The sequence below is a fragment of the Fundulus heteroclitus genome, chromosome 20, assembly GCF_011125445.2.
Source record: "Fundulus heteroclitus isolate FHET01 chromosome 20, MU-UCD_Fhet_4.1, whole genome shotgun sequence".
In the NCBI taxonomy this organism is placed as follows: Eukaryota; Metazoa; Chordata; class Actinopteri; order Cyprinodontiformes; family Fundulidae; genus Fundulus; species Fundulus heteroclitus.
Window position 1 is genome coordinate 21,854,055 of NC_046380.1, and position 14,492 is coordinate 21,868,546.

A 14,492-nucleotide genomic window follows, 5' to 3' on the forward strand; every position below is an offset into this window, starting at 1 on the left:
TTCATTATTTTTCTCCTTATTAAGTTATATAAGTAAAAATAAATAAAATAATAAAGATAAGATGCTCTGAAAGATGTAATTTCAAAAAGATAATTGAAAGTTTGGTACAAATGGAAGTGTGATAAACAACAGTGAAAGAAGTTACATTCAAGTAAAGCGGTTAAGTTTATCTTACCACCATGCACAGTGAGCCAGATGGTTAAAACAAGACTCTAACACTCACTGCTAGAGAAATACAGCAAAGAGATTTTGGGGTTACCAAGTCTACTGGATGTTATCTACATGCCAATCAATATATTTGCAGACATACTGAGAAAAAGGCTCCTTCTCTCTTTCCATCCCAATTATAAATTGGTGGAGTTTACTAAAAGTCGGATGGGTAAGACGAGACAAGACTGAGATTCTCAGCTACAAACACTCCTGTCAAAGGTGAAACAAAGGATGAATGTGTGAAAAAGCACCTAATAACAACTGCTAAGCGTGGTGTAGGCCTGTTATGCTGTGGACCTGTTTCTCCGGAAGAAAAAAAAAGGCCAGCAGAAGACCCAGGACTGTAGGTGATCTGCATTATAAAGATTGTGCAAAGTGAAATTGTCAAAAATGTCTCTCTGTTTGCTCCAACTTTGTGAAGATTTGTAGAACAAAGATTTAGTCCAGTCCTGCTGCCAAAAGAGTCATTGTAGAAAACAGCAGAGTTGGCAATTAGTGTGGCACCAGTTCTTTTTGAAAAAATATAGAAACATTTAGTTTTCCCACTCCAAAAGCTTTTTTTTTTTCAATTTAAGATTATGCTCAGAAATGCGTAATTTCAAAAAGATAATTAAAAGTTTGGTGCAAATAGAAGTGTAATCACCATGTAATAGATTTCAGTAGCACATGGAAGGTAGCTGGTTTAATTTGCCATAACTGGCTGTACAGAAACCATTACCAGAAATATTGGAATGACAAATCAACACAATGTTCAAACTGAATGCACCGACAATGCCTCTGAGAAGCTAAAAGCGTGCAAATAGTCCTTAGCATCTGATAAGATTTACTCCAGTCAACATACGAAAGGTAGCAGTCACTTTACATGACAATGTAAAAGATTGTACAATTGCCTGGATGTGGAAGACAAACACTCAATGAAAAATGTAAAAGTGTACAAACAGTCATTAACAAAAGTTTAAATGTTGAAGTTAAAGAACTTTGCAATTTGCTTGAATGTCTAACAAACGCTCCGTGAAAACTAAAACCTTGCTCTCCTGTGCCGTGCAGCTCTCACGCCACACTGTTACACCGAGACACAAAGTGCTTTCAATTGTAGCTCTGTACAAGTTTATTAGCAGCTGAGGAGAAAGTCCAGTCCGTTTCAGTTTCCTGAGGAAGAAGAGCCGCTGTTGGACCTTCTTCACCAGGTGGAAGATGTGAATGTCTAATATACTGTTGCGTCTGGTCTAGCACTCTGTGAATCTGTGGACACGTGTATAAAAGAAACATCCAGTAGTCCTTTTCTAGATCAGAACCATTTTATTGAAAAAAAAACAAAAACAAATCTACATTTTAGTTTCAGCAACACGTTCAAAAGAAGGGTTGTGAGGTCCAAACTGAGCAGTTTCTGATTACAAGATGTCAGCTGCTTGACATTGTCAGTGTCTAATATCCCCCATGTGTTCTTATTTTCAACAGGAGGCAAAGAGACATCAGTCATGCACAGATTCCCTTAGTTAATAAAACCAAACTTATGTGGGTCGGGTCTGACGACCTTTGGCTTTTTCCTGTGGAAATAACTGTTGAACTCCTGGAAAAGAGGCGTCGCTCACGAGGAGGCATAAAGGAGATGCTGATTACAGCGCCCTGCATCTTGTTTCTAATAAGATAACGCTCCACCAACGGTGGTTTCCAGCTTTAAGGTTTTAGACTATATTTTAGTTACAATTTTTCATCAAGGTTTGTTTAAAATCAAGAATTCTCTTTTCACTGTGACTTCTTTATTTTTTTTTTCCCCAATGCCTACTTTGATGAAATAATTGATCCATCTCTACTCGAGCTGTGACCTTTAAACATCCAGAAGACTAAACCTAAATTACACAATTCTGGCATCCTTTTACAAACAGTTATAAGTTCTTGGAGATCTTTAGATGGTTGCTGAATTTAGATAGATGCGGTGATAAGATATGTTTTTAACCTAAAATACAGGCCTACAGCGTGAAATCTTTTTTTGTAATCACATTTTATATGTCTGAGCTGAACAAGCACTAAGAAACTGCTGTGAAGCTGCTGCTTTAAGGTTGATTATCCATCATATATTCAATGCTTTTCTGATGCAGTGATGCAACAGATCTAAGCTAAATTAGGACGAATTACAGTGTGTGCTGCTTCAGCAGCATCCAATCAACATTTGATGACACTCAAGTTAAGTTTGTTTATGTGGTTATGAAATCAACTATCTCCTGTATTTCTAAGTGTTTGTGTGTTGTGTTTTCCCTGACTTCCTCCTTATAGCGGTGTAAGTGATATCCCACAGCCATGCAGGGAGCAGCAGCAGCAGCAGGGGTCATGGGGTTGCCTGGCTTTTCCAAGAAGGTGCCCTACTCAGAAGCAGTGTGCCGTGCTGCTTTCATGCCTCACGGGAAACATGGCTGATGTGAACATTTCTTCTTGGAAACAGGGCTTAGAGCTAAGCAGCAGCTTTTCAAGTGGTCATTATCTGAATACACGGGAAATACGGGCTGGGTTAAGATGAATCTTACAAAACGGGCAGACTCCAGATAAGAAGTTAATTTCACAGAAAACAGAAGCTGCACCTCAAGCAGGAGTTTCAAGTAACAAATAAAAACTGAAAAATGATATGGAAATCATCATGAAATCTGATAAGGCACCAAAAGCATTTTCTTCACTAACAACTAACAACAAATAAATGCAACGGATCTTACGGCAAAATATCAACTATAAGGGAAGTTAAAAGGAGCGTTATGACATGATTTAAAACGGGCAGTGTTTGTGTTTCTGTTTTCACTGAACTGAAGGACAACATGCAACACTTCAGCCAGATCAAGTTACAAATATTACAGGAAGTAGTACCGCCGGACTTCATCATAAAACTAACAAAAACAGAAAGCGGTGCCATTTAAATCTGCATGAAACTTTATTCCTTCAAATAAAACAACATGCGAAACATGACCCTGACGTTATCACAGATGTCCTTTAGACCTACTGACCTCCGCAAATATAAGAAAAATACACCAGATTTTGAATTCAAACATCCACAGTTTGGACATTATAATTGGTCTAAAGAGGACATGCTCTGCAGCTGAACTAATCAGATGGTAAGGATGTTCACGAGGACCCGCGGAGACAATGGGTCTCTGTACCTAATGGCAGTCAGACCAACTCTGGCGAGCACATGGAGGACTGTGCTGTCCCCCAAAGAAATGCCACCCCACACTATTACTGACCCACTGCCAAACCGGTCATGCTGGAGGATGTTGCAGCAGCAGAACGTTCTCCTCAGCGTCTCCAGACTCTGTCACGTGTGCTCAGTGTGAACCTGCTTTCATCTGTGAAGAGCACAGGGAGCCAGTGGTGAATTTGCCAATCTTGGTGTTCTCTGGAAAATGGGGGGGGGTCTTGCTAATTGCATCTAGTTTCCACCTGTTGTCTAATCCATTTGAAAAACAGCAGGTGAAATTGATTATTAATCAGCGTTGCTTCTTAAATGAACAGTTTGATTTCACAGAAGTAGGATTGACTTGGAGTCACATTGTGTTGTTTAACTTTTTTTTTTTTTAGCGGTATACTTTGCTTTAGGATCAACCATGATCATTATTAAGAAAAAAAAATCCCAATATCTTCAAATCAAAGTAAGAAAAAACTAATATTACACAGTGTGCTTCAAATTAATTGTATTTAAATTTAACTGACTTCTAAAATTATCCTTTAAACAGCTCAATTTATTTCAGCTATTTTTTATTCCATCCATCCATTTTCTGACCCGCTTAATCCCTCATGGGGTCGCGGGGGGGTTGCTGGTGCCTATCTCCAGCGTTCACTGGGCGAGAGGCGGGGGACACCCTGGACAGGTCGCCAGTCTGTCGCAGGGCAACACAGAGACAAACAACCATTCACGCACACGCTCACACCTAAGGCCAATTTAGAGAGGCCAATTAACCTAACAGTCATGTTTTTGGACTGTGGAAGGAAGCCAGAGTACCCAGAGAGAACCCACTCATGCACAGGGAGAATGTGCACCCTGAACCTTCTTGCTGCAAGGCAACAGTGCTACCCACTGCGCCACTGTGCAGCCCCTATTTTTTTATCATATTATTATATTGAAATAATCAATACATACTGAACAAAAATTTTACAACGTTTTCTGTAAAATGTATAAGCTAAACTAACTATTTCTAGTCAGGAATAAATTAGGCCATCCCCACCTGAATGCACAAAAGCACACTTATGATTGCATCGTTCGAACATCATCGCTCAGCGTTCTGATGTGGTGGGGTTCCCCTTTTTACCCTCAGGCTTTCAGCTTGGTGTCCTTCTGTGACTGTTGATCAGTTTTGCCTTTTTTTTTTTTCTGGATATATTAAAATGTGTGAAATTCTGTATTTAATGACGTTTTCTTATTCGTCTGTTTATTTCTTCCAAAGTAGCCTTTGTGCTCCTGTTGCCTTGTTGTTGTCTCACAACAAGCAACACAGTCGCACAGCTTGTCTGACCTTTTTTGCTTGTGGTTCAACAACATTGACACTCACAATATGGCGGCGACCGTGACAAATCTGGACGATGGCCCTTTTCCTCTATCTCAGGGTCCTGCAACCTTTACAGTCCAAAGAGCCATTGTGCCTACAGTCCACTTGAAATAAACTCGTCCAAAGCCGAGCTGTTGCGTGGCCTTTTGAAAAAAGAACAAGTTATAATTTTTGATAAAGATCCACTGTAGGAAATATGTTGTCATCGTTAAAGAAACGCCCTTTTATGTCTATTCTGAGATTTAAAAAAAGAGAATGGACGGGATGTTGATATCAGCGCTGGATTATCCATAAGGGCCAGTGGGCCAGTGCCTAGGGGCACCAACCATGGGGGGGCACCACATGACACATGCTTTAAAAATATATTTTTCATAAATTGTTATATTATTTACTTGAAATTGTTGAAAGATCATGCATTATTCGTTTTGTGAACACTGATGTCACAATAATAATAAATGATAAATAAATCAAGATTAGGCTACATGATCTATCACTCCCCCTCCCTAATCTGTCATAGTTGAGCTGGTCCACAAGTACGTGCAAATGCATCGTCTTTTTTAACGCTACAGAAAATTAATCCATTACAGAAATCCCCTTGATTATGTCTGATGTTTTTGACCGGAGGACAGCACGGGTAAGGGGGGGGGGGGGGGGGGGGGGGGGCTTTGAGGTATAGTGCCCAGGGGCACCGCATTGTCTTAATACGGGCCTGTTGATATTTGCCAATAATATTGTAAAAAAAAAAAAATATATATATATATATATATATATATATATATATATATATATATATATATATATAGTTTCCAACATAATGAAAAAATATTGATTGAGATTTAAATATACTTCTAGCATCATTCTGTTGTGAAAATTAAAAGCAATTGTTCCAAGAAAAAACTGCTAAAACCTGCATTTATTTATTTATTTTATTTATGACATTTAAATACCGTATTAAAAATACAATTTGTAGCCAAAGTTATTAAGAGCCACTGTGGAAAGTCCAAAGAACCACTTGCGGCTCCAGAGCCACAGGTTGCGCACTGAATCACGTGCACCAAGAAATAATAAAATAAATACATAAATAAATAAAATACACGATAAAAAATTACACCAAATAAACCCCCACATGATCGTAACACACGCCAGGCATTATTTAATTGATGTATTACTTTAGTGGGTTTATGGCACGCTTGGCGCTCTGACAGCAGGTTTTCTCCGGACCTTATGTTGACAGCTGCGCAGGAAGCTGCGTGGGAATGCTGGTGTGGGCTTGACGCACCGCCTCGATCCGCTGGCTGCAGCCTCTCTGTGTGTGACTGCGGGCGCTGAAACACTAAACCTTTCCTGGAAACGGATTCCCGGGAACCTGCAGCTGAACCGAGCTGCCGTCTGACTCTGTGCAGCAGCACTCTCCCCGGAGCTCTCTCTGCAGCTGTGCTCTCACTTAAAAAGAGGACAGAAGGGACCTTTACCTCCTCAGACTATACTGGGAGCGCTGAAACATTAATTCACTGGATTCCGTTTTTTTAATGGTTGAAATACTTTCCCATTTCCTTTCCCCTGATTTCAGGTAAGTTTGTTTCAATCATAGCTTCAGTAATAATTAGAATGTTATGCATATAGTTACTGATATTTATTATGATCATGTGGATTCCAGAAAACAATTCATTAACTTGATCAAACTATTTAATATTATTGTTGCGCTCTCTGTCTCTGATGATAATGCGCTATAACTATGAAGGTAATTTTAAGGTTGTAGACCTTTGATTTTTCCCCCTTCTTCTTCTTTTCTTGTAGTGCCAACCAGAAATTGACATAAACTCATCCTTTCATGGCATGAAAATGCGGGGCTTTGATCATTTATCTGAACCAGTGTTAAAAAACAACTTCAGATACAGCTTCGGTTATTTCAGGAAATAAGAGCTGATTGCACAGATTTGAATCTATTGGTTTTAAAAAAAATAAAAAAACCCATGTCAGAATTTTAAATAGAATTTCAAGTATTTAGACGCTAATATTTGCACTAAACTGTATAGTTTTTGTAAATTGGCTTGTTTTCTGGGCACAGACTCCACTTTTAAGCATGGTCTAAAATGGGTCTTCGGGTGAGGGTGAGGGTTATTATTATTATTGTCAGCCTTCTTTAGCCACACTAAAACCAGTCGTGATCTACAGATTGATCGTTGCCCTGTTGGAGCACGTCCCTGCGTCCTTGTTATCAGCATCTAAAGATGAAATCAAAGCTTTTGGGTGCAGCTTCTTCTTCATCATCCTATCCATTTTGTAAAATCCTGTACTAGCATTGCCAGCAAACAGACCATCAGCGTCGTGCTACCAACCCCATGCTTGACAGTTGGTTTGAAAGGCTCATCTCGAGTCCTTTGAATACTTCTTCTCATATGGACCAAATAGCTAAATCTTTTTCTTGTCTGACCATAAAGATGATTTTTTTACAGACGGTTTTAAATTTAAATTTCAGTCAGGTTTGATGGGGTAAATTTTGTCACAGGGACTTGCTTAATTGCCGGTCGCCTCTGAGTCCTGCAGATGTCTTTCACTGTGGATGTGATCCTACATCTTTCAGTTTATGGTAGGCTCACACGGGAAATACGGGCTGGGTTAAGATGAATCTTAGAAAACGGGCAGACCCCAGATAAGAAGTTAATTTCACAGAAAACAGAAGCTGCACCTCAAGCAGGAGTTTCAAGTAACAAATAATCAGTGCCTGAAATCTGATAAGGATTTTCTTTACTAACAACTAACACCAGATAAATGCAACTGATCTGTGAGTCTTAAATGATTCTTGGGTTCTTCTTGGACATCCCAAATAACTCATCTCCCATCTGAGAGGGACGGTTTGGGTCAGACGGCTGAAAACATGGTTGAAACGTGAACACAACTGGCTGTTCAAACTGGGAAATTATCCCAAGCACAAATCAAAAGTGTTGTCTTAATGAATAATGCTTCATAATAATGAATAATGAATAATGCTTAATGTTAGTCAGCTTCAAGGCTGACTAACATTAAGCTTCCGAAACAGCCGAGACCTCAATCTCATTAAATGTGTAGGTACCATGTTTAAAGGTTAGGCCTACGTATATTAGAGCCTGTATGAGTACTTTTAATACACAATAGATTCAAACTTGTGCATGCATGTTTTAAATAAGTAATACGTTGCACAATTTCATCACCCTGAAAAAAAAGGGTGATTAAAATTCTTGATTAAAAGTCAAGAAATTGATTTGACATTCATACCGTTGATGAGTGTGCATTTACAAAATTATGCCCTTGCTTGTTTTTGTCTCATTTATAGACGTTTGTTAAAAATAGTTTTGTTTTTGTCAGACTTCAGAGAAGCACGTCTTAAATTATTTAGTAATATTTTAGCGTCTACTGCTAATTAAAGTATTTTTTTTCTTTTTCAAACAAAGGGTTGAGATGGTCTGGAGATGGTTTCTAGAAACAAGAAGACATTTCACGTCTACTACTAACAGGAGATGTTGTTATCTCAGAGTTTCTAGAGATAAAACATGTATATAGAGAAAGGTAATCATACCTGATAGGGATGTTTGTACTGGCCCTTTAAACATGTTTCTTCCTTTATCTAACCACTGCCAGGTATCACCAGTCTCCAACAGTATGGTTGGCTGGGTTAGAAGCTTTAAGAAACCCTTTTCCTAGAGCAATTACAGAATGATTCAGCAATGACTCTTAGTACCAATGCTAGCCAAGTCTTTGATGATTGAAAATAGGCCTGTAAAGCAATAACTCACATGTGAAAGGTGTGTGTCTTGATACTAACCTTACGTTTCCTGCTCTTACCCACTGTCAGACAGTAATGGTTGCCCGTGCAGCGTCCGTTTTGCGTCATGAGGAACCGCAGAGGTCCTGTTACCCACAACCTTTGCCTCCAGCCTGGAACCCAGCACAGGACCTCCTCTGCATCACCACCAACTTCCAGTACCTGCAGGCCTCAGGTAAATCAGCACCTGGAATAGCAAAGGGACCAGCTCACATCGTTTAGGTCACGTAAGACGAGGGTCCCAGCAAACATTTGTATTTGGGCCCCATCTGGAGTTTGCTCATGTGGATTGGTACCATGGGCCAGGGCAGAAGACAGGCTTCTTATATTGGACCCATTTGGGCTAAATTAATTAATTCCCATATCGGCAAGACCAGTTGGGCACACTAGGTAGCTCTCAGCTGGGTGTCAAGTAGGAACATCTCTAAAAATTGGAACAACACAACCAGGATCCAGACGTATCTCCTTAGAAAGCAGGGGTGCCCAGCATCAAGTATTAAACTCTAACCTTACCCTATCCTGAAAGTGTCTTCTCACCTCAACCCCAAAACTTTAAGATAAAAGCTTAATGTACATGTTTCACAGTCCGTGCTTTATGTGTGTTTAAGTGACTGTGTAATATTGCCACATACAGGTAGCATAGTTAATAGAAACTACTGGGTATTTTTTGTGCAGATGAAGACATTTCTAGAAACGATGCTATGTTCACAATGGACCTTTAGGACTCTTAGGAGTTTCTCGTGTAAAAGAAAGCACCATAACTGGTTTTTGCCCAGAGCCCCACATCGTCCTAAATCCAGCCCTGCATGAGCCCAAATATGTATGTCATGAACAAGCCCTTATGGGACCCATTTTTCAACACGTTACCTAAGCCATATTTAAATGGTGGCTGAGGAGTGGGCTGATTCTTAATGCTGCCTCTGTAATGTTGACGTTTCTAAACTATTTTTTTCATTCCCCAGGGTGGTACTGGGGTTCTATCTCGGCAAGCCAAGCTCGGGAAGTTCTCCAGTCCAAGCCGGAGGGAACATTCCTGGTACGGGACAGCAGCCACCCTCAGTACATGCTGGCTCTGTCGGTGAAGACCCGCTGCGGACCCACCAGTGTGCGCATAGAGTACAACAGGGGCTGCTTCTGGTTGGACTCTACGTCCCCTCACCTGCCTCAACTACAAGCTTTCCCAGACGTTCCCAGCCTCGTCCAGCATTACACCACCTCGGGCCAGACGCCGCAGGACCTGGAGTCAGTGCGGCCACAGACTAAGCCGGACCCGACGCAGTGTGTATCTAAAGACAGCGGAGTCCCTCTCCAGCTGCTGCATCCGTTGCTCAACATGCAGGGGTTCCCGTCTTTGCAGCACCTGGCGCGGCTCGCCATCAACAAACACACGAACTGCACCGACCAGCTGCCCCTACCAAAGCCTCTGCTGCATTTCCTGCGGAGCTACCCTTTCTTCGTATGAAGGTCGCGGCCTGGTGGACGCAAGGGGGACAAAGATACATGAACACGGTCGCGATCCACGGCAGCTCGCTGCGGACATGGAGCGGTGTCGGGTCGTGCATCAGCAGAGCACCGTCCTGGGGGGAGAAGGAAGAGATGGTCCAAGTACAAGAAACCTCAATGTTACCTCACATAAGTGAACTCAGTCTTACTCCAGCACAGCAGCTTTTCCTAAAGGCGATTTTTTATGTTTACCTTGGCTACTGTGAAACAGGCAGTGAATGGCGACATATTTTATTCTAAGCTGCAGAAAACTTTAAACCTGTGGATTTTAAATGGTCTGCAATGGGACAGACCTGAACTTTTAAACAATAAAACAAATTATCAGAGCTTTTCAGTTTGAGGATTTCCCGGTTGTTTTTGTTTTTTACATTGGAGACGAATATAAAAAGATGGGCGTTGATCCTGTTTGTGCTCTTCTTAATGCAGTACGGTGTGCAGTAAAAATGTGCCATAACGCTGAGCAGATTAAGGACTGAGGAGAATTGCTGTCTTGTTTTCTGTCGGTTATGCTCTTTGTTTTGCAAGATCATTTCGTTGAACTTTTTCTAATTTTTATAACATTTTATTCACAAGCCTTTGTCATTTTATTGGGAGTCTATGTGCAAGACCTACACAATGTAGTCCAGAATTGTGAAGGGGAAGGAAAATGATGTTTTATTTAATTAATTTAAAGAAATAATAAAAAATCAGAAAACTATGGCATACGTATTTACCCATCTTTGCTCTGATACTCTGAAATAAAATCTGTTGCAACCGTTTGTAGAAGCCACCTACTCGGTAGCTGGACTCCAGCTGTGTGTCAGTATGAATACAGCTGTTCTGTCAAGGCGTCAGAGGTTTGTTAGGGAACTAACAAACAGCACCGTGAAGACCAAGGAACATATTAGACAGGTAAGGGATACAGTTTTGGAGAGATTTAAAGCAGGATTGAGGGGTCCATAGTAAATTTGAAAAAGCTGCAGAGATCCACTGCTCAGGTGGGAGAATCTGTTGTGCACCATGTAGGGGACGCAGCAAACAACGTGGAAGAATGTGTCCTGGTAAAATGGGATCCAAAAAGGACTTTTTTTTTGGCCTGCTGCAGAACACAATGTGTGGCGGAAAACTAAAGATCAACCTGAACATATCATCCATAAGACGGAGGCAGAATCACGATGTGGGGTTGGTTTTCTTCCGCAGGGACATAAAAGCTATAGATGGGAGGATGGATGAAAGAAAATAAAGTGAAAATTCTGGAAGAGACGCGAGACTGGAGTGGAGTTTCACCTTCCAGCAAAACAAAAACTCTAGGCGTGTAGCCTGAGCTGCAAAGCAAAGGTTAGATCAAAGCGTGTTCATGTGATGAAATGACTCAGCAAAAGTCCAGACCTCAATAAATACAATTAGGAATTTGTGGCATAACTTGAACATTGGTGTTCAGAGTTGGGTCCATCCAATCTAAACTGAGCCTGGGCTATTTTCAAAAGAAGAATTGGCAAAAATGTCAGATTCTAGATGAGCAAAGCAGAAAACGGCAAACCCCCCAAAATGCTGCAGTCATAATGAAAGGAGGTTCTACAATGTGTTGAGGCAGCAAGGGCTTAATACTAATGCATACCCCAAATTTCAGTTTTTTGAAAATAATGTGTTCTTTTCCTTCCACTTTTCAATGATTCAATACGTTCTGTTGATGAATTAAATAAGATTGCAATTAAACACATTTTGTGACTGTAACCTGACAAAATGTGAACATGTTGGTGGGTTAACAGTACGTTTGCGAAGGACTTTAAGTAAATAGACAAACCTTAATTAAATCTTCAACTACACAATTACTGTGATGAATGAATGTAAAAAAAAAAAAAAAGATAAATGGTATGTTGTTACTGAAAAGGACCAGCAGTGAATCGTGAATTATTTTTACAGATCAAATAAAGGACATAGTACAGCCTGTTCTCATGATTAAAAAAAAATCTACTATCTGATATGTTTCTTTTTAGAAAGGGAACAGCGATTCCTTTCATTCTCATCTCATCAAGGCCAATTTAACAAAGGAGTTAATCTGAAAAAGAACATCTCTTAACAGACTTCTTCATTAATTCTCAGAAGGGCATCATCACTTGGGTTTCAGGGAAAAGAAAAATATTTCTTACTTTATAATGGGCGACCACTTCACTGTTCAGATGACTGAGAGGCATTATTGTTTTCATGGAAATGCATCTGAGCTCGTTTCCACGAGCTGGAGCTGAGCAACACTGAGAAAGCCTCTTATCAGGATTAGAGGAAGAGCTGCAGCTATTAGTGCGCTGCAGCACCGACTGAGGACAGAAATATTATTCCTACTTTGATTTGCCCGAAGAAAAAAAAAAGGTTTTCTTATTTTTACAATTATGCAATCTGTTGAGACTGAGTACAGTTTATGAAAATTATCACATGTCTTGTGACTGTTGTTATTTTTGCAAATCTTGGACACTAATGTTTCCGATCGCACGTGTTCAATTTGTGGTGCTCTATGTGGCTCTCTGTAGTCATGACACAACTTTAAACACCAATTGTTAAAAAGCAAACACATACTAATTGGCCCACCTGTCAAAAGAAAACAAAAAGTGCATTGAATAAATAGTTTTTATTGCAGTGGTAATACCTCACATAGAAAATCTAACTTTTTACTTGATTAAATTTATTCACCATTCAAATTAGGCCTCTGATATATATATATATATATATATATATATATATATATATATATATATATATATATATATATATATATATATATATATATATATATATATATATATATATGTGTGTGTGTGTGTGTGTGTGTGTGTGTGTGTGTATTTTTTTTTTTTTTTTACAATATCACCAGTGCCACACCATTATTAACTTCCACAACTGCATTCTGCCTATCGGAAGGCACTGAGTCTTCTCTTCTAATATTTTTCACAAAGTTGGGGCATACAGAAGGAGGGATCTTTGATAAATCCTTTCTTATTTACTCTATATTTCTGTGGTACTTTGGCAAAAAGACCTAGTGATGGTTCATTTGTTCTCTCGCAGGGGTCATTTTATTTAAAATGTCCTGATACTGCAAGGATAAGTGGGTATAGATGATGAATGGATAAATGATGCCCTGCACTCTAACAAGGTTCCTAAGACATTTGCAAGAGAAACATTTACCACAGCATTACAGATCATCCAACATACGTTTGCATGTTCTGCCTGTGGGTTCTCTCTGGGTACTCTTGTTTTATCCCAGAGTCCAAGAACATGACTGTTAGTTTATTGGTTTCTCCAGATCGCCCTTCAGGTAGGTGTGTGTGTGTGAGTGTGTGTGTGGATCATTGTTTATCCTGTGGTCCTCTATGCGGTGGACTAGTGACCTGTCAAGAGTGTACCCTGCACAGCACATATAGATGATGATGGAGATCAAGTCATCTGAATGTCATATTCCACTCCGCTGGTATGTTTTTCTCTTATGTTTCCTTTTCTGAAGGGGAGAAGGGAACATAAGAGTGAAGACGACTAGACTATAATAAATTGACTTGATAATGGTGAAGATTCCAGTTTGTTCATGTTAATAATAAATCTTCCTCAACCTCTAGGGTCACCTGTGGAGTACCACAGGGTTCAGTCCTTGGACCAGTTCTCTTTACTATATATATGCTTCCGATTGGCAAAATTATCAGACAGCATGAGATTAATTTCCACTGTTATGCTGATGACACCCAGCTATATTTATCCATAAATTCTGATGAATCCAATCAGTTACTTCAACTGCAGTCATGTCTTGATGACATCAAAAGCTGGATGACTTTCCTAACAGACAAAGAAGTTGTAATCTTTGGACCAGAGTCCTTAAAAGATAAACTTCTTAATCCATCACTTAATCTGGATGGCATTAATTTGGCCTCTGGTAATAAAGTAAAAAACTCTTGGTGTTATTTTTGACCAAGACATGTTATTTAAATCCCATATTAAACAGGTTTCCAGAGTTTCCTTTTTTCACCTCAGGAATATCGCCAAAATTAGAAACATTCTGTCCAGGGGTGATGCTGAAAAACTAGTCCATGCATTTGTTACTTCAAGGCTGGACTATTGTAATTCTTTACTATCAGGAAGTCCACAAAATGCAGTTCAAAGCCTTCAGCTGATCCAAAATGCTGCAGCAAGAGTTCTGATGAAAATCAACAAGCGGGATCATATTTCTCCAATTTAAGCTTCCCTTCATTGGCTTCCTGTTAAATCAAGAATAGAATTTAAAATTCTTCTTCTAACGTATAAAGCCCTTAATAATCAAGCTCCATCATATATCAGAGCTCTGATTACCCCGTATGTTCCTAACAGAGCGCTTCGCTCTCAGACTGCAGGTCTGCTGGTGGTTCCTAGAGTCTCTAAAAGTAGAATGGGAGGCAGATCCTTTAGCTATCAGGCTCCTCTCCTGTGGAACCAACTCCCAGTTTGGTCTGTGAGGC

General features: G+C 39.8%; 1 protein-coding gene across 1 annotated transcript; it reads left to right on the forward strand.

The window, feature by feature from the left end:
- The first annotated feature begins 6,097 nt into the window (after nt 1-6,097).
- Nucleotides 6,098-10,738, forward strand: LOC105927215 (cytokine-inducible SH2-containing protein). Its single transcript, XM_012863860.3, has 3 exons — nt 6,098-6,306; nt 8,569-8,713; nt 9,501-10,738. The coding sequence occupies exons 2-3, from the start codon at nt 8,575-8,577 to the stop codon at nt 9,998-10,000; spliced, it is 639 nt and encodes a 212-aa protein (XP_012719314.2). The 5' UTR covers nt 6,098-6,306; nt 8,569-8,574; the 3' UTR covers nt 10,001-10,738.
- The last annotated feature ends 3,754 nt before the right edge of the window (nt 10,739-14,492 follow it).

Coding starts and splice junctions, on each gene's coding strand:
- LOC105927215 (XM_012863860.3), top strand. CDS start 8,575: ATGGTTGCCCGTGCAGCGTCCGTTTTGCGTCATGAGGAACCGCAGAGG. Junction 8,714..9,500: donor CCAGTACCTGCAGGCCTCAG/GTAAATCAGCAC, acceptor TTCATTCCCCAG/GGTGGTACTGGGGTTCTATC.